Source organism: Dendrobates tinctorius, unplaced genomic scaffold (assembly GCF_039654945.1).
Source record: "Dendrobates tinctorius isolate UK_male_01 unplaced genomic scaffold, ASM3965494v1 ptg000138l, whole genome shotgun sequence".
Classification (NCBI taxonomy): domain Eukaryota; kingdom Metazoa; phylum Chordata; class Amphibia; order Anura; family Dendrobatidae; genus Dendrobates; species Dendrobates tinctorius.
Genome location: NW_027361806.1, coordinates 13616115 through 13637127, shown reverse-complemented (window position 1 = coordinate 13637127; position 21013 = coordinate 13616115). Strand labels below are relative to the sequence as shown.

General features: G+C 44.6%; 1 protein-coding gene across 5 annotated transcripts in view; it reads right to left on the bottom strand.

Moving 5' to 3' along the window:
* The window catches only part of PATJ (PATJ crumbs cell polarity complex component), a 256986-nt gene that overhangs the window by 19890 nt on the left and 216083 nt on the right, over positions 1 to 21013 (bottom strand). For all 5 annotated transcript variants that reach the window (XM_073544627.1, XM_073544628.1, XM_073544629.1 and 2 more), the window contains 7 exons: positions 20781 to 20974; positions 19053 to 19200; positions 17009 to 17095; positions 6504 to 6624; positions 5154 to 5191; positions 4943 to 5065; positions 4684 to 4788 (listed from right to left, as the gene is read on the bottom strand). In XM_073544627.1, coding sequence (XP_073400728.1) covers positions 4684 to 4788; positions 4943 to 5065; positions 5154 to 5191; positions 6504 to 6624; positions 17009 to 17095; positions 19053 to 19200; positions 20781 to 20974 — 816 coding nt within the window. The remainder of the gene's footprint in view (positions 1 to 4683; positions 4789 to 4942; positions 5066 to 5153; positions 5192 to 6503; positions 6625 to 17008; positions 17096 to 19052; positions 19201 to 20780; positions 20975 to 21013) is intronic.

Genomic DNA, 21013 nt, shown 5'->3' with positions numbered 1-21013 from the left:
CTCTTTCTAAGGCCACCTGCTCTTCGGTCACCTTCCTGATGGGTGTGATGACGACCACGGGTTTTGGCTGACGAATAAAGGGAATTTTCAGGCCTTCTGTTAGGATGGTTAGGATCCAGGCGTTGGAGGAGATCTTCTCCCAAGCTTGGAAAAAGAGTGCCAATCTCCCCCCCACTGGAATACTGGTGTCACTGTGGCGACTTCTTTGAGGTGGAGGTGCCTCCACCAAACATAAACCCTGATTCTTTTTTTCTTTTATCCTCCCATCTTCTCCTGTCAGCGGGAGGACGCCCCCTATTGAATCTCCCCCTCCGAAAGGGCTGTCTCCTCTGATCCATAGGGAATCTGGGGAAGCCTTTTTTCTTATCGCCTGCTTTCTCCAGTATATCGTCCAAGTTCTTGCCGAACAAGAATCGACCATCGCAGGGGAGAGAGCATAATTTGGCCTTGGACTGAAGGTCACCCGGACAGCCCTTAAGCCATAACGCGCGTCTAGCAGCATTTGATAGTGACGCTGCCCTGGCTGTCATCCGCATAGAGTCCGCCGAGGTATCGGCCAAAAAAGCTGCTGCCCCGTGCAAGAGATACATCTCCGATAAGATTTTCTCTCTTGGGACCCTTGAAGCCAGCTTTTCTTCTAACTGCTACAGCCAGATCATGAGGGAGCGTGCCATGCAAGTGCCCGCTATCGCCGGTTTTAGTCCTCCTGCTGTCGCTTCCCATGCGTGCCTCAAATATGAGTCCGCCTTCTTGTCTAGCGGGTCTCTAAGAACCCCTGCGTCTTCCAGGGGCAGGGCCGACCTTTTGGAGGACCTGGACACTGCTGCATCTATTTTGGGGATTTTGTCCCATATCTCCGCATCTTTATGATCAAAGGGATATCGTCTCTTAGAAGTGGATGGAAGGGCCCCCGATTTTTCGGGCTTTTTCCACTCTTTCTCAATAAGTGCCTGGATTTTCTCGTTTACTGGAAAGGTTCGTTTTTTCCTCTCCTGAAGCCCCCCAAACATGACGTCCTCTAGGGTTTTAGCCGCCTTTTCTTCCTGTAGGCCCATTGTAGCTCTAATGGCCTTTAGGAGGGCGTCTGTGTCTTCTACAGGGAATCATGGTTTACCCCCCCATGTCGCTGTCTGAGGAGGATGATTTTTCCGCCTGAGATGACATTGACGCGGAATGCGAGGGGGAACTAGGGGGATCCTTCCTGTTTTTTTCCCTTTTTTCAATAGGGACTTAATTGAGCCTTTCATTTCTGACCTTAGGGCAGATATCAGATTGGCTGCGAAACTAGGTGCTTCCTCCGCCATAGTCCGCTGAATCCACGCAGCACAGAGATCTTTTTGCCAATCTCTTGCTAGGGGAGATTTACATATAGCACAATCCCTATTGTTGTTCTTGCTTCCCGCTTTTCTGGGCCTTTCCTACAGGGTGAAGCATACAACAGAAGCCCCTATTAACATAATGCTAACATTCACGAAGATCACTCACCACCCGAAATCAAGGGTACCGGACTCGGAGGCTGCGTCGGGGCACGTAACCTGCGCTCTTTGGATCTTGAGGAGTCCCCCGACCTGCGGCTGGGGCGACTGCTGCTGGAATAGCTTCCATGCTTTCTGCCAGAGGGCTGAGAGGGAGGCAGGGACGCTGAACGTTCCTGCTCTGACTCCATGTTGCACCGCCGTTTGCTGCCGCCTCCTCTTTTTAAATAACACGTCTCCGCTCAGGTGAGCGTGTCTCTCCCCTCCCCCCTGCGACCGCCGGCCGACCGCTTCAGAAAGCCGGCGTCGCACCTGGCGCCATTATACCGTCGCCCTTCTCTGACGTCAGCCGGCCCACCCAGCATGCAACGCGCCGCTGACGTCAGCGGCCGGAAGAAGCCTGCGTCTCTCCCCTGCTATGGGGATCGAGATGCGGCGTGCGCGAGGGGAGGGCGGCACAGACCCCGGGGATCCCACCGACGCCCGCACGAACCCGGAACCCCGGAGGGCCCGGGGACTGCGCATCCAGCACCCGACGGCCGACGCTGCAGGTGAGACACCTGTTCTTCCTGCGCCGGGATGGGGCTGGGTCCATCTTCTTTTCTTCGCCCATGACAGGTACCGCCGACAGTGGGGTTCCTTCCAGGACAGGAACCCAACTGAAGCGGGGGAGAGGTGCCGCCCCTTATGTCTCAGTAGGTTCCTGTCCTGGCGGGGCGGATCCCTCTCTCAGGTGGTGCTGTCATGGGTGAAGGGAAAATTATTGTTCTGTGTTTTCTGTTTGTTTTTATTCAATACATTACTATGTGTTTTGTCTCTGACACAAATAGGCTTGGTGCGCCTATTGGAAACTACAACAGACCGTGCGGATCAGATGGAGTCACTGGCTATAACCGTACCCTGATGGACCATATATAAGACCACTGGATCTTCGCCCTACAAGGGTCTTCTTAGAGATCAAATTCTAAAATATTATATACTCACCTCTGCCATTCTATTGTCTCTGACCCCCCCCTCCAGAGTCCTCCGGAGGTCACTTTGTGTCATGTACAACAATGACGCTCCAGCTGCCACCAGTGATGATGTCACTGACATCATCATCCTGTATGAAGAGAGGGCCAGTAGGGGACACAGGAATGGAAATGGCAAAACATAATGTACCCTCCCTTCCAAAGTTTATCCCTTTCTTACAAAGAAAATTTATCAGAAAGTTTTTGCTACCCTATCTGAGAGAAGAATGATCTAGGGGCAGAAACCTTGATTGCAGTGATGAGTCACTTACAGGGATGCTTACTCAAGTTTTGATATCATCTTTGCTTTATCAGCAGGACATGATCAGTAGAAGACTATTTAACCTTCTGCCAGGTAGTCCTCCATATTCATAAGCTCTGTGTAACCCCGCCCACACCACTGATTGGCAGCTTTCTGTATATGCTCTGCATAGGCAGAAAGCTGAATAAGAGTGGTGGAGGTGGGGTTATACAGAGCTCATGAACATATAGAACTGCTTGAGACAGCAGGTGTACAAGTCCTCTAGTGATAATCTCCTGCTGATAAAACCGTGATTATATCAAAATTACAGAAAGCAGCCCAGTGAGTGACACTTTCCTGGAATCAGGGTAAATGTCTCTACATTATGCTACTCTTAGATTAGGTGGCAAAATCCCAGTGACAGATTCCCTTTAACAGTTTCATGAATTTATTCATAGACTGCAGAAGATGAGACTGGAGGATGGCATTCATCACAGCCCAGCGAGCTGGACGCTTATTACACTCAATGTCAATCCATTCGCGTCTCGGTCGCACGCTGCAATTTTCAGATGAGAGCAGGATGCTGAAAGCATTTACTAATCTCCAGGTTTTCAGCGTGCTGTTAAGCAACATGTTGAGATCAGTGGTAAAGAGCGAAGTCTGCACAGTGTACAATGGAGCATCCAGAACAATAATTATCTGCTGCTCAGGCGAGCGCCACAATTATCTGCTGCTCAGGCGAGCGCCACAATTATCTGCTGCTCAGGCGAGCGCCACAATTATCTGCTGCTCAGGCGAGCGCCACAATTATCTGCTGCTCAGGCGAGCGCCACAATTATCTGCTGCTCAGGCGAGCGCCACAATTATCTGCTGCTCAGGCGAGCGCCACTATTATCTGCTGCTCAGGCGAGCGCCACCATTATCTGCTGCTCAGGCGAGCGCCACCATTATCTGCTGCTCAGGCGAGCGCCACCATTATCTGCTGCTCAGGCGAGCGCCACCATTATCTGCTGCTCAGGCGAGCGCCACCATTATCTGCTGCTCAGGCGAGCGCCACCATTATCTGCTGCTCAGGCGAGCGCCACCATTATCTGCTGCTCAGGCGAGCGCCACAATTATCTGCTGCTCAGGCGAGCGCCACAATTATCTGCTGCTCAGGCGAGCGCCACAATTCTCTGCTGCTCAGGCGAGCGCCACAATTCTCTGCTGCTCAGACGAGCGCCACAATTCTCTGCTGCTCAGACGAGCGCCACAATTCTCTGCTGCTCAGGCGAGCGCCACTATTATCTGCTGCTCAGGCGAGCGCCACCATTATCTGCTGCTCAGGCGAGCGCCACCATTATCTGCTGCTCAGGCGAGCGCCACCATTATCTGCTGCTCAGGCGAGCGCCACCATTATCTGCTGCTCAGGCGAGCGCCACCATTATCTGCTGCTCAGGCGAGCGCCACCATTATCTGCTGCTCAGGCGAGCGCCACTATTATCTGCTGCTCAGGCGAGCGCCACTATTATCTGCTGCTCAGGCGAGCGCCACAATTATCTGCTGCTCAGGCGAGCGCCACAATTATCTGCTGCTCAGGCGAGCGCCACAATTATCTGCTGCTCAGGCGAGCGCCACAATTCTCTGCTGCTCAGGCGAGCGCCACAATTCTCTGCTGCTCAGACGAGCGCCACAATTCTCTGCTGCTCAGACGAGCGCCACAATTATCTGCTGCTCAGACGAGCGCCACAATTATCTGCTGCTCAGACGAGCGCCACAATTATCTGCTGCTCAGACGAGCGCCACAATTATCTGCTGCTCAGACAAGCGCCACAATTATCTGCTGCTCAGACGAGCGCCACAATTATCTGCTGCTCAGACGAGCGCCACAATTATCTGCTGCTCAGACGAGCGCCACAATTATCTGCTGCTCAGACGAGCGCCACAATTATCTCCTGCTCAGAAAGCTCCCACGTACCTGTAGAATGATGCTGCCATACGCGTTCTTCAGTATGTTAACCACATCTGCATGGGATAACCCGTCCAGTGGCTGCTTATTAATACTGACAATCCGATCACCAACCTGAGAGAGCAAGAAAAGGGAACAGCAAAATTACCGACAGCTCCCTAATATCCAGATATATTTATAGGATTCAGATTCAGCACAGATATGATTAGCTAAGTAATTTCCTAAATGATTATTCAATCTTCCCAGAGACAAAGCTACAAATACTTACCTTTAGCTTGCTAGTTCTAGCTGCGACACCGCTGGCCTGAATCATGGCGATAAACACAGGAATGTCACCCAGCGGGCTCCCCTTCCCACCTGCTATACTGATACCTAAAGCATCATTAGGGCCCTGGATATTGGGGATAAGAAGAACAATTATTATGTCACCTATACAGGTAAAATACAAATACCTATTGTGTTATATTGTCAGGACTTACCCGGCTTATTTCAACCACTCTTGGCTCCATTTCTATACCTAGAGTCAGAAAACAAGGAATATCACTATTCTGCTGGTGCAGTCACTGTGTACATACATTACTGATCCTTAGTTACATCCTGTATTATACTCCAGAGCTGCACTCACTATTCTGCTGGTGCAATCACTGTGTACATACATTACATTACTGATCCTGAGTTACATCCTGTATTACAATCCACAGCTGAACTCACTATTCTGCTGGTGCCGTCACTGTGTACATACATTACATTACTGATCCTGAGTTACATCCTGTATTATTCTCCAGAGCTGCACTCACTATTCTGCTGGTGCCGTCACTGTGTACATACATTACTGATCCTGAGTTACATCCTGTATTACAATCCACAGCTGAGCTCACTATTCTGCTGGTGCTGTCACTGTGTACATACATTACATTACTGATCCTGAGTTGCATCCTGTATTATACTCCAGAGCTGCACTCACTATTCTGCTGGTGCAGTCACTGTGTACATACATTACTGATCCTGAGTTGCATCCTGCATTATACTCCAGAGCTGCACTCACTATTCTGCTGGTGCAGTCACTGTGTACATATATTACATTACTGATCCTGAGTTACATCATGTATTATACACCAGAGCTGCATTCACTATTCTGCTGGTGAAGTCACTGTGTACACACATTACATTACTGATCCTGAGTTACATCATGTATTATACTCCAGAGCTGCACTCACTATTCTGTTGGTGCTGTCACTGTGTACACACATTACATTACTGATCCTGAGTTGCATCCTGTATTATACTCCAGAGCTGCACTCACTATTCTGCTGGTGCCGTCACTGTGCACATACATTACATTACTGATCCTGTACTAATCATGAGTTACATCATGTATTATACTCCAGAGCTGCACTCACTATTCTGCATATCTAAAAAAAATTAGATCTCCAGCAATCTCTGGTTGTTTTGCTCCTGCACAATGCTGGCTCCTGTGATTTGCATTCTAGAAGTGTCATCCATACTCTATAAATTGTAGGGTCATCTGCTAATGGTAAATCTAACTGGCCCCCTTGCATTACAGAAGCTGAATTTTTCGGTCATGTCCACCAGTTTGCTGACTGTTTGCAATAAGAGAGTAGAATTGTGAATGCTGCCATAGCTCTGAGAGTAAACACCCTGGGAATACTCACAATAGCTTGTTATGGCTCCCAGAAGCAGAGGACCCACTAATCCCCAACATCCCCATCACCACGACTCATGTACAGTGCAAAGAAATGAGACTTTAGAGCAGAGAACTCCTACTGTGCTGTGGAGCAATACCCCGGGGAGTGAGCGGAGAGGATTACCAGAGTTCCTCTGAGAGGACGGAGCAGACGATCTCTTGGAGCTGCTGTAATTCTGCGCATTGGCTATGACTGGAGCGAGGAACGGCGTTGGCGGCACACTCTGAGAGCTGCCCTTACTGACCTGGAACAAAAGATTTCGCAGAGTAATTAAATTCTTGTATGTCGTGAAGCCTTCATAATTCCATTACAGTTTAATTACAGGATGAGGACGGCAATGATTAGGTAAAAATCCCTCGTTCAAGGGCGCAGTGTGTGGAGTATCAGAGCAGTATGACCTGAGCTTTTATCATCATGAAAATATTAAAAGGAGCATGAAAACGTAAAAAATAATTATATATATATATATATATATATATATATATATATATATATATATATATATATATATATATATATATATATATATATATATATATACATACACATATACACACACAGTTGTGGCCAAAAGTAAGTATTGACACCCCTGCAATTCTGTCAGATAATATTCAGTTTCTTCCTGAAAATGATTGCAAACACAAATTCTTTGGTATTGTTATCTTCATTTAATTTGTCTTAAATGAAAAAACACAAAAGAGAATGAAGCAAAAAGCAAAACATTGATCATTTCACACAAAACTCCAAAAATGGGCCAGACAAAAGTATTGGCACCCTCAGCCTAATACTTGGTTGCACAACCTTTAGCCAAAATAACTGTGACCAACCGCTTCCGGTAACCATCAATGAGTTTCTTACAATGCTCTGCTGGAATTTTAGACCATTCTTCTTTGGCAAACTGCTCCAGGTCCCTGATACTTGAAGGGTGCCTTCTCCAAACTGCCATTTTTAGATCTCTCCACAGGTGTTCTATGGGATTCAGGTCTGGACTCATTGCTGGCCACCTTAGAAGTCTCCAGTGCTTTCTCTCAAACCATTTTCTAGTGCTTTTTGAAGTGTGTTTTGGGTCATTGTCCTGCTGGAAGACCCATGACCTCTGAGGGACACCCAGCTTTCTCACACTGGGCCCTACATTATGCTGCAAAATTTGTTGGTAGTCTTCAGACTTAATAATGCCATTTACACGCTCAAGCAGTCCAGTGCCAGAGGCAACAAAACAACCCCAAAACATCAGGGAACCTCCGCCATGTTTGACTGTAGGGACCGTGTTCTTTTCTTTGAATGCATCTTTTTTTCTCCTGTAAATTCTATATTGATGCCTTTGCCCAAAAAGCTCTACTTTTGTCTCATCTGACCAGAGAACATTCTTCCAAAACGTTTTAGGCTTTTTCAGGTAAGTTTTGGCAAACTCCAGTCTGGCTTTTTTATGTCTCGGGTTAAGAAGTGGGGTCTTCCTGGGTCTCCTACCATACAGTCCCTTTTCATTCAGACGCCGACGGATAGTACGGGTTGACACTGTTGTACCCTCGGACTGCAGGGCAGCTTGAACTTGTTTGGATGTTAGTCGAGGTTCTTTATCCAACATCTGCACAATCTTGCGTTGAAATCTCTTGTCAATTTTTCTTTCCCGTCCACATCTAGGGAGGTTAGTCACAGTGCCATGGGCTTTAAACTTCTTGATGACACTGCGCACGGTAGACACAGGAACATTCAGTTCTTTGGAGATGGACTTGTAGCCTTGAGATTGCTCATGCTTCCTCACAATTTGGTTTCTCAAGTCCTCAGACAGTTCTTTGGTCTTCTTTCTTTTCTCCATGCTCAATGTGGTACACACAAGGACACAGGACAGAGGTTGAGTCAACTTTAATCCATGTCAACTGGCTGCAAGTGTGATTTAGTTATTGCCAACACCTGTTAGGTGCCACAGGTCAGTTATAGGTGCTGTTAATTACACAAATTAGAGAAGCATTACATGATTTTTCGAGCAGTGCCAATAATTTTGTCCACCCTCTTTTTTATGTTTGGTGCGGAATTATATCCAATTTGGCTTTAGGACAATTCTTTTTGTGTTTTTTTCCATTTAAGACAAATTAAATGAAGATAATACCAAAGAAATTGTGTTTGCAATAATTTTCAGGAAGAAACTGAGTATTATCTGACAGAATTGCAGGGGTGTCAATACTTTTGGCCACAACTGTATATGTATATATATATATATATATATATATATATATATATATATACACACAGTGGAAACTAAACCAGACTTAAAACAAGATCAAGGGAGTGGGGAACATGATCTCATTCTGCAGAGATATATAAATATACCGGTAATTCTTCTATATGTGCAGATCAGACATTTCACGGGCTGTTATGATGACTGCACAAGCACATACACACGGGTAACGCACAACCCAGGGGGACTAATCGCTAACCCTGACAGATCTCTGTAGAGACTAGTAAAAGCCCTACTATGACCCTGGTCTGTCCCTAACTGACCGCGGAGGTTGGCACCCTAAGATAACACAATGGCGACCCCACTAGACAGCGGCTTACTCTGAATGTCCTTTACAGCTCCTAGGGAGTAGTAATTCCCTAAGAAATAATGGAAACAGACAAAAAACTGCTGCAACAAACAAAACCTACAGCAGAGTGACTGAATCCAAAAGAGACTATCACCAGCAGGAAACACTAATAAGGGGGGGGGGGGGGAGGGGGGAGTATGTAAATCCGCATCCGAAAGGTGACAGGGCAGACAAACAAAGCAAATGAAAAACACCTCTTATCCTTGTTTCTCTCAGTTTGGGTTAACAGGACCAACACATCTGAAGAAAAAGTGTATCTGCTGTGGCTAAGCTGAAAATGAAGCCGACCAGAGAGCATAAATCAAGGGTTCGAATCCAGGCATTAGACAGTTGTAAAACAAGTGGCTGCAGCAGGAGCCTCCCCCCCACTGCTACATCTGCGATAGCAGATATGGAACAACAACCAGCACCTCTAAATAGAGGGGGGTCATTAATTACATTATTTTTTATAATTGACAAGCTCCATTGATGTCTGGGATAGGTTACCTGTACATTGAGCGCATTCAATTATTTCATACTAATTAAAACATTACTATATTACGAATTCTTCTCCTACCAAAGATCATATGTTCCTACAGCTGTAAAGCAACTGGCTGCAGCTGGAGCCTCCCCCCACTGGTCTGGGTGAGCAAAGAACTGGGAAAAGAGGATAATCTGTAGATCCAGGCACTTCTCTCATAGAAGAGGGCACATTTGAACAATATGGGATAGAATTATTAATCTTTTCTTCTTTTAGAAATGTACCGGCTCCATTTCTTATTCGGAGTACATACAAACGCCGTATTTTCTTAGATATTTTTAGTATTTTAGTACACAATAAATTTATAGCTAGAGGTCGGTTTAAAGTGTCATTCACATCTCATTTCTTCAGGAGCACACCTCTTCCCTGCCTCCTGCTTGCCAAGGGGTGGTGCACTCTCCAAGGTTGAGTGTTCGGGACCAGCAGCATGGTGGCACCACTCTATAGCAAACAGCTTGCAAGCATGAGCTCCTTGCCTGGGAGGCAAAGAGAAATATACTGTAGATGTTAAAAATCCCTGTGTTCTTGACAACAGAGAGGATTTTTTTAAGTAGAGGTACATCGCAAAAGTTCTTTGTTTTCACAAGCACTTTGCAATTTCACCCATTTAAGTAGCTGAGACAAAATCCCTTTAAGGAAAATTCATTAGGAATAGGAGAATAAAGCCTTAGGCAAGTGGACTGGAAAATTTCAAGATGAAGAATAGCTTTTGCATATTCCTCTATTTTATGCTGTTCACAGGGAAAACTATGAAAGCTTTGGAGTGAACAGCCATATTGATGTGCAGTGCGGTGTACGGACCTCAATCAGACACCAGCACTTAGGAGAACGCGGCTGGGAGGCTGCGCCGCAATTTCAGTGACCTTGCCTGGCAATGTATTTTCAGATAGGCATTTATTAGAAGAAATAAGGAAATGTGGAAGAAAGTGCTGCAAAAGGTGCAGTCCGTAGAGCACAGTAGTTTATATTTTATAGCAGATTTTTTTTATGCAGACAGAGTAATCCATGATGAGAAGAGTCCGCCAGATGAACGTACGCTGATGGGGAATGGATATTATTATGTTACATATAATATCGAGGGAGGTTCATTTTCCCGATTACTTCTACTTGAAATTATTATCTCTGTATGTAGCAAAATTGTAAAAAATACTACATAATCACTAACAAGCTCTGAATGAATCTTTGCATGTATATGTCTATGAACGCCATCAGCACTGCGCTAAGAACAAAATGATCGTGATCCCGGAGGAACCCCCAATGGGCGGACATATTATGGCACCAATGCTAGGAATGAAGTGATGGCTACATAAACCCCTCCTATTGGGATACAATAAATGTATAATAGTAGCATCATTTCTCCAATAAAGAATAGCATGGACTTTTGTAAGCTATTCTCATAAACTGGACTGAATGTAGAAGCACAAAGAACAGCCGCCTCCAACTACACAGGCTTGTGAAGAGAAACGCACTGCACACGGTACAACACACGTGGTGGTGATCATCTTTGTCTGGGTCATTTGGGGTTTTTAGTTGAGTATATTTTTAAGATTTTGCACGCTCAACAATTATTTCTATTTATTTCATAAAGGCAAACTTAAAGGGTTACTCCAATGCGTCTCCCTTCAGCATCAGGGGTTGGCTGCACTGGAGACGTCCTGTCGTTAGGAGATGTGAGCGGCCAGCAGGTATTGGGCACCCATCCTATTGTTTGCACACATCCATGTAGGCATCAGTTGACCGGACTTATCAGCACCGCTCACCTCCAGATGTGATGCGAGTGGTGCAGGAGCAATCCTTTAAAGGGGTTGTCCCATCTGGAACATTTAAAGCTTATTGACAGGATATAGCATAACAGTTAAAAGTGGAAAATGACTATCTTGAGAAAGGGATCCTGCTGTGCAGCACTGGCATAGAAGGATTGGCTGCGCATTCCCGACTCTCAATACATTTTGTAAAGATACAGCCTTGTATCTTAATTAACCAGATGTAAATTGTGCAGGCCCAGAATGATAAACTGTTGTCTGAAGTATTGACTCTTCTTGTTGGATGAATATTTACCGCTAATATCTCCTACAGTTCACTTTCTGTTATCTTTGCTCAACAGTATGCATGGCCACTGAACAATAATGTTTGCGGATTTGTTAGATACATTGTCCTTGCCTGCCAGTTTGCTTGCATTGTAAACTGAGGAGGAAAATCTATGCAAATAGTTTAAATATAATCAAGTAATTCTACTTGCTCTCATCACCATTATTCCCCTTATTTGTTATGCTGTACTAAAGGATACTGGGTAAATAAAAAAATAGGTTACATGCCTCTGTATAAAGAGACTGAGAGACAGAGAGACTGGGAGAGAGATAGAGAGTGACAGCCAGAGATTCAGCCAAGACATCCTAACACCCAAAGGACCCGAGACAGGACTGCAGCCAATTCATCATGAGGAACACAGATCTATCATTCTACAGGAAACAACCTAGGGGTGTTCAGCAGATCTGCCCCTGACTCTATACATTTTCAGTTTTATAAGCAACCAATATTGTATACCATGCTCCGATTATGATAATTTCTAAGACGATAATGTGCTTTATGTCACGACATGAGCTACACTGAGCGTATTTTACAGCACATCTTCACTTAGACCACCGTGGAATTAAATTACCCTCCGTGTCGACCATGGAAGAGTCAGCTGCCTCTGACATTGACCCTTAGGCCTCTTTCACACTTCAGTTTTTTGTGTGAGTTACAATCCGCCAAAAAGGGGGAGAGAGAGAAAGAGAGAGAGATTTTTTTTTTTTGGTCCGGCACCCAGACAGAATTTCGGGTTAAATCAGTGTCTGGAGGATCCGTCGGCCAAAAAAACGTTGCAAGCTCCGTTTGGAAATCTTTGAGGATGTTAACGGACAGCAACATTATAGCGGATCCTCACAAAAACGGATGAAACGGACGGCAATCCGTCAAAATCCGCCAATAATGTAAATCAATGGGGAAAAAAACGGATCCACAAAAAAAAATTGCGGATCCGTTTTTTTTTAAAAACCTGGCGGATTTTGACTGATTGTAAAAAACGGAAGTGTGAAAGAGGCCTTAGCAGACGTGCCACCAATGACTCTTATTCCCAGGAAGAGATATTGACAGACAACAATAATAAAGTTAATTAGATGATCTCTCAATAATGAGTGTCCCTATAAATATCTAATCCCAGCAAAGTCTTAATTGCAATCCATTACATAAATTCCATACAAAGCTCTGTATTCATGTAACAGTGGGATCATAGATGTGCGTGGCCCTGGATTGTGTCTGCATACTCTTGTATACAGGGACAGGAGTGATTATCTGAAATGCTTGGGGGAAGGAAGGGAACATAACCTATTTTCAATGGTTCCTGCTTTACAGGATAATATAGTACCAAGTCTTTTTGCATGGCTGCTCTTCAACAGGCCATTATAAGCGAGCAGATTAGAAGAGCAGTAATTTAATAAGCGGCTGATATCATCCCCATTTGTAATGGTTGTTAACAGAGGGCAATAGATTGCATTTAACTGCAGGTTGGGAGAAGATAGAACTTAAGGGCCAGTCACACTAAGAGATATCGCTAGCAATATCGCTATAACTTGTGACGTTATAGCGATATTGCTAGCGACATCGCTGCGTGTGATACTTGCCTCCGACCGGCTCCCCCGCTGGTTATCGCTGATCGCGCGAGAAGGTCCAGGACTGTTTCTCGTCGTCAGCTACCTGCGGCGCTTCCTGCTGTGACGACGAGCGACGCGTGGAGCCGGGCGGGAGGACGCAGGATCGCCTGGTGTGACAGGTAAGTAGCGATCCCCGTCCCCAGCGATGTCGCTGGTGAGATCTGCCTGTGTGGCAGCTCACTAGCGACCACTTAGCGATGTACCAGCGATCCTGACCGCGTCATATCGCTGGTCGGGATCGCTGGTACATCGCTAAGTGTGACAGTACCATAAGGTTAAAGGAGTATTCCCATCAAAGCTTACTGGCAGGGTATGCTTTAAATATCTTACAGATGTGGGTCTCACTGTTCAGCCCTATTCTCAAGTTAGATGCAAGTCCTGTTTACAGTGACATCATCAGAGAAGAGGTGGCCACGCGAGCACATATCCCTCTATTTGTTTCAATGGGAGCATCAAAATTTGCAGATCACAGGTTTTCAATAGTTCTCAAAACTCCCATTGAAATGTGTGGAGACACAGGGGGTCGGTGGGCGCCCAGGTCCACTAGCCGGATTTGCATGGACAAGGGATCGTCCCACCATCGCCCGCTCTCCCGTCAACGTGGGCATAACGCTAATCAGACAACACAGGGTGAGGGTAAAACAGTGTGGCAATGCTTTATTGAATTGAACCACAAAACAGGCAAATAGCACATAGAACAGTCCCAGCAAAATACCCCAAGATGGTGCACAGTACAGAGTCCCACCCTTCCGCTATCTCGCCGGTATAATGGCAGCTATTACTTCAAATCTTCCAGAGCCGATTACCCCACCTGTGCCATGCACACAGAGAGGAGGTAACAACAAATGTAGGGAGATGACAGTCCATTGAGGTACAAAGCCAGTTCATTTGAGGATCACAACATGGCTTCTCCAAAGATCTCCATGGAGCCAGGCGGCCAGCGGGTCCCAATCCTGGCTTTCTCCAAACGTATCCATTGTTTATCGATAATCAATAAAGCAGATCTGTATTCTTACAACTGGAGCTGAAGCCCCCTAGGTTGTTTCCTGTAGAATGATAGATCTGTGTCTGCAATTTTGTCCCTGATGTCCTTAGACAGCTCTTTGGTCTTGGCCATGGTGGAGAAGTTGGAGTGTGATTTAGGCTGTGTGCCCACGCTGCGTTTTTTTAAGCGTTTTTTATGCGTTTTTTGGGGTCAACCGCATCAAAAACGCTTAAAAGAAGCATCCCATTCATTTTAATGCATTTTGGCCTTTTTGTGCCCATGGATGCGTTTTTTACCGCTAAGGAAACACTTAGCGGTAAAAAACGCAGCATGTTCATTAATTTCCGCTTAGGTCCGCGTTTGACTATTTCCTATAGTCCAAAAGACGCGCAGAAAAAAAATGCATCAAAACCGCGCGTTTTTGTGCAAAAAACTCGCAAAAATCGCGGAAAAAACGTGCGTTTTCTGGGAAGGATACCCGTATCCTGAGCGTTTAAAAACGCTAACGTGGGCACATAACCTGAGTTTGTGGACAGGTGTCTTTTATACAAGTAACGAGTTCAAACAGGTGTAATTAATACTAATAAAGAGTGCAGAGTAGGAGGCTTCCTACAGAAAAACTAACAGGTCTGTGACAGTCAGGATTCTTGCTGGTTGGTAGATGATAAAATACTTATGCAATAAAATGCAATTTAACTCTGTAAAGATCATACAATGTGATTTTCTGGATTTTTTTTTTTTAAAGATTCTGTCTCTCAAAGGTGAAGCGTACGTACGATAAAAATTACAGACCTCTCCATTCTTTGTAGGTGGGAAAACGTGCAAAGTTGGCAGTGTATAAGAGTATCAAATACTTATTTCCCCCACTGTATATGGAAATGTAAGCATGCAATGTGTATTCTGGAATTAGGCAACACACCCGCTTTATGGCAGAGGTAAAAATGGCAAACCTTAGAAAGACCGACAGCCTCTCAGCGGGTCTTATACCTGGCAGGTATTGCCCAAATGTCCAATTCCAATAGCAGGTGCAAGGTACATGTCAGAATGCACTAGACCTGCTGAAACTGTCATTCCCCTATGTGGAAATAAAAGGAACTGGATAACCCCCATTAATAAAAACACTAAGGCTACAGCAAAGAAATTTTATCACACTGCAAAAAAACCAAACATTTCTGTGATATGTTTCTCTGTAGGAATTAAATACGTACAAAATCGCTGCAATCAAGTGAGCAGCTTGTGCTTTTAAAATTGCGCCAAAACACCAGCATGTAATGGAAACAAAAAAAGGATTAACTATTTTTTACTCCTTAGATAATGAAAATCGCTTGGGATTCGGTTATGAATCCGCTTCCTAAAATTTGGAATATTTCACAGAAAAAAGTTTTAGTCGCTGGGTGTGTGACGGCTGTCATGGCTCCATACTGTTACGTGGGGCACTATTCTTACTACAAGAGTCTAGGTGTAGCACTAGCCTTAGGATTAATTGCAGGACTTCCCAGAATCACCAAACCAGAGACTGAAAAGCCGCCATGATCATCGCCGAATTAAATAGATGGATGGCGGATAATAAGCATCTGCCCTGATACATTGTAACAAATCATGAACCCATGTAAGATGGTTCCATCTTTTGCACCATGCTGTGGCCTCAACGTTCCTTTATTTTTTTTTATTTTTGTGTCCAAGTTCGGAAACTTTGCATATTACTTTATTAGGAGATTTATCGTCATTCATGTAAGAAACAAATTGCATGTAAGTGGATTTCAGGTTCTTTTACTTCCACAGTCTATTTGCTGCCTTCAGCTGCATTGATAACAGAAAAAAATCATTTGGAGTACAGATGATGGCAGTGAAAGGATCAGCACATGTTCTGATCAGCAGAACATTCAGAGGAGGAGACAGTTGCCGACCCTTTCACTGCCATCATCTGTACTCCAAATGAATATTTTCTGATATCAATGTAGCTGAAGACAGGTAAATTGCCTGTGAAAAAGAAAGTGACTGAAAGCCACTAACATGCAATTTTTTTTTTATTTTTTTTAAAGCAATGAAGAAAATTTCCTAATAAAGTGATTATTCAAGTTTTAAAACTTTCCATGCTGGACAAAAATTATTAAAAAAAAAAAAAGAAAAAAAAAAAGTTAAGTTACATGGAGAAATTTTGGGTCTTGTTCCTGCTTTTGTTGGGTCAGGACGATCGATGAATTGGTACAAAATAAAAGATGGATTATTTTGCTGTTTTGCATTTATATTTCGACAAAATTTTGCAGAATCCTTTTCAAGAAACTTCAAAATGTTGCAGATTCCATTTTCTAGATTACTAAAGTACTGGAACATCAATGCACAAAATTTTGTGACCTTTTCAAAAGTCGCCAATATCTGGATAATGAAAACCCCACTCACGTTATTAACCAATCCAAAAAATTACAAAAGGTGAAAAAAAAACAACAACTAAATGTAAGAAATAGTGAAAAAAAAAACGAATAAAAAAATTAATAAACTCCAACTGTGTACTCCAAAACCATTTTTAAGAAATCTACTTACCTTCAGTGAAGTGGATACATGAACACAGTTTAGCCAATACGTGACTGATACATTGTAGCAATCTACAGCTTTAGCTCACAGAGCATTGTCATCACTGAGCAGCTATATACAGCATGTGAATGTAAAGAACAGCATGCTCACTCACTGACAGCAAGCAGAGGAAACTGAAGCTTGGACGACATCAGAAATTTGAGGAACTTTGCAGGGAGATGTAAATGTGCAGTGTTACGATTCCAGAAGTTGGAACACAAGAGAAGCTGGAAATAATCCCGTCTTCTACATCAATGACAAAACACGTCCCGCACCTGACTGCCTTGATAGGCTTTCCTGGATGACAGCCAAGACGCCACTCTGAGCCTCCCGATCTCCAGATGAACGAGTCCTTGTGCGCACTTTGGATAAAACAGAAGAGTCTTTAGAATTGGAGCAACAGGAGGTGCAATCATAAACAAGCAGAGCGTCGCATTACGAGGAGGATTATGATATACAGAATACAAAGGGAAGGAGAGACTCGGAGACAAGGGTTAAATCGGGCATCAGAGCCAGCGACAGATGCACGCGGAATGGGAAAACCTGAAAATAATGACAAGTTGTAAAATGACAAGAAAAAAAGCGCAGCAGGGGGAACTCCCTGGGATTGATTCCCGACATCCCCAATGAGAATCTGAAGATCCTGAGATCTTGTGAAGAGCAGAACGGGGAGGAAGAAGCATATAAATATGTAATCTGCCACAAGAGGAAATGCTGAACACAACACACATGGCATAAAGACCTTGTAAATACATTCTATCTTATACTGATTGCTCTTGGAAACAGCCAGCAAGCTTGTAAACAGAAATACCCATTCTACAGTGCATGTATTGGGGGGTAGTTATAATAGATCAGTGAGTGCAGCTCTGGGGTATAATACAGGATGTAACTCAGGATCAGTAATGTAATGTATGTACAGTACACAGTGACTCCACCAGCAGAATAGTGAGTGCAGCTCTGGGGTATAATACAGGATGTAACTCAGCATCAGTAATGTAATGTATGTACAGTGCACAGTGACTCCACCAGCAGAATAGTGAGTGCAGCTCTGGGGTATAACAGAGGATGTAACTCAGGATCAGTAATGTAATGTGTGTACACAGTGACTGCACCAGCAGAATAGTGAGTGCAGCTCTGGAGTATAATGCAGGATGTAACTCAGAATCAGTACAGGATACACAGTGACTGCACCAGCAGAATAAGTGAGTGCAGCTCTGGGGTATAATACAGGATGTAACTCAGGATCAGTAATGTAATGTATGTACACAGTGACTGCACCAGCAGATTAGTGAGTGCAGCTCTGGGGTATAATATAGGATGTAACTCAGGATCAGTAATGTAATGTATGTACACAGTGACTGTACCAGCAGAATAGTGAGTGCAGATCTGGAGTATAATACAGGAGGTAACTCAGGAACAGTAATGTAATGTATGTACACAGTGACTACACCAGCAGAATAGCGAGTGCAGCTCTGGAGTATAAAGAATAAATCTGCAGGAAAAATTCTGTGACTTTTGTAATTTTACTGTGTGTCTACTATAGTCTGTATTATACTCCAGAGCTGCACTCACTATTCTGCTGGTGCAGTCACTGTGTACATTCATTACATTACTGATCCTGAATTACATCCTGTATTATACTCCAGAGCTGCACTCACTATTCTGCTGGTGCAGTCACTGTGTAAATACATTACATTACTGATCCTGAGTTACATCATGTAAAGTTTACAATATCCGAGCGCTTAGCTTTGTTGTCTGGCAGCAGTGGGGTCGTACGTTGAAACCTATCCAATGTCACTGTGCAATGAAGTTTTCAGCCTATTTTTTTTTTTTACTCCCAAGTATTTGTTTTTCACAAATGCTTACCTACAAATCTAATCTACCAATATATCATGCAGGTTCTCGAACTTCATGTTTCGATTCCTCTCCATTTAGATACTAGTTTGCTGTCCGTGAGTGAGAACACTGCTGTGTAACTCATTGTTACAATTCTATTCAGACAAGACAATGCTCTGAGTGAAACGACCTCCACAATGATACATTGTAACAACCTATCGGAGAGCTGTGTGCAGCTGCTGCTTTGTTCAGCTGACAGAGTACTGTGCAAATTGGAAACAAATCGTTCCCATTTCTCATCTGAGAGCAGAATTAGTTGTGCAGACAAAAACAAGTTCAGATTTACTGACAGCAAACATATCATAATAATGGTGAGGAAATGACACACAAGGCAAGTTAGAAAGTTCTAAAACTTTTAATTTGCCAGCGATTACTCATCTGCTGTCATTCTGAATGTTAGACACTTCCCTGTATAGACGATACCTTTAGTATGGCGGCCACCAGTTCCTGGGAGGCGTTTCGGACATCCTCGCCATTGACGGACAGGATCTGATCTCCTTGCATTAATCTCCTGTCATAGTCGGCTGCTCCCCCTTTTACAATGTCGGAGATGAAGACTCCACTGCCGTTCCTGGAGGACATTAAACATTCATATTATTCCAGAGTATGACACACATCATCCATTAGCTCCTCGCAGCCGGCATTCTAACGATGCTGTAATTGTCGCCTTAATAGTCAGTACAATGAATATGATCATTGAGCCGTCAGCAAAAATGACGTAGCAGCTCTCACGAACTGGAGCAGCCTGTTCTACCTAAGTGGTCGTCTGTGATGCAAACCAGCAATGATGGAGGAATAGTCACACAAAATCCATCCCATGCCAAGGCAGCAAGGATAGAAGCACATCCTGCTTCAGACTATGTGAGAATACGATGCCCTGGCGATAAGGGGCATCTTATTAATTCATTCTCTTCATCATAAGAAGTCTATCACCAAATCTCCTGTGTACCAGTCATAGAGATACATAATTCTGTTTGTCTGCAGTCCCCACTAGGGGGAGCTAACTGTATACAGAGGTACATGATAAGATCCTGTCTGCAGCCACCACTAGGGGGAGCTCCCTGTATACAGAGATACAGGATAAGATCCTGTCTGCAGCCACCCGTAGGGGGAACTCCCTGTATGCAGAGATACAAGATGATAATCTGTCTGCAGTCACCACTAGGATGGGGAAGAGTGGACCGTGTATACCAGGATGGGGATGAGTGGACCGTGTATACCAGGAATGGGGGGGGAGGAGGAGACGGTGTATACCAGGATGGGGATGTCGGGGATCGTGTATACCAGGATGGGGATGTTGGGGATCGTGTATACCAGGATAGGGATGTCGGGGATCGTGTATACCAGGATGGGGATGAGTGGACCGTGTATACCAGGATGGGGGGGGAGGAGACGGTGTATACCAGGATGGGGATGACGGGGATTGTGTATACCAGGATGGGGATGACGGGGATTGTGTATACCAGGATGGGGATGACGGGGATTGTGTATACCAGGATGGGGATGACGGGGATTGTGTATACCAGGATGGGGATGAGTGGACCGTGTATACCAGGATGGGGATGAGTGGACCGTGTATACCAGGATGAGGGGAGGAGACAGTCAGTGTATACCAGGATGGGGACGAGGGGGCCGTGTATACTAGGATGTGGGGGGGGGGGGGACCGTGTATACCAGGATTTGACCATGCATACCAGGATGAGGAGGAGAGGGATCACATATACAAGGTTGGAGAGGAGACCAGTTATACCAGGATGTGAATGAGGGGGCCATGTATGCCAGAATGGGGATCATGTAAACCTGGATGGTGACATATATATCAGAATGGGTAGGCATATATACCAGGATGCAGACAAGTACCAGGATGGGGAATATTAGTACGGAATTGGGGGACATTATTCCTCTAACAGTGTCAACAGCAGATACCCTCACCCACCATAACAGTTCTTAATGACCACATTTTTTGCTTCAATTTTTTTCTATTTTCCTCCTCTAAAACTTAGGTGCATCTTACAGTCTGAAAAATACGGTAATAATAAATCTGTATGCATTAAGCTCCCCCTAGTGGTGGCTCCAAGAAGTCAGAGTTCTATCACTCCTTACGGCAGAGGATTAAATCAATCACAAACAAATAAGTTACTCCCATCTTACCTTTTACCCACAATGCTCAGCCCCAAACCTCGGCCAGTCTTCTTGTGTAGCTCCACATGGAAGATATCCAGGTTCTCCTCATCCCTGTACTGTGCCTCATCTCTATACACCACCAGCTGCACCTTCTGGGGTGTCTGTCGCAGAGCTGTAATGGCGTCCTCATGAGAGGCGTTCCTCAGATCCATGCCATTGACCTGCAACAACAAGTGAGGGTTAAGGAGAAATAAGGCCCG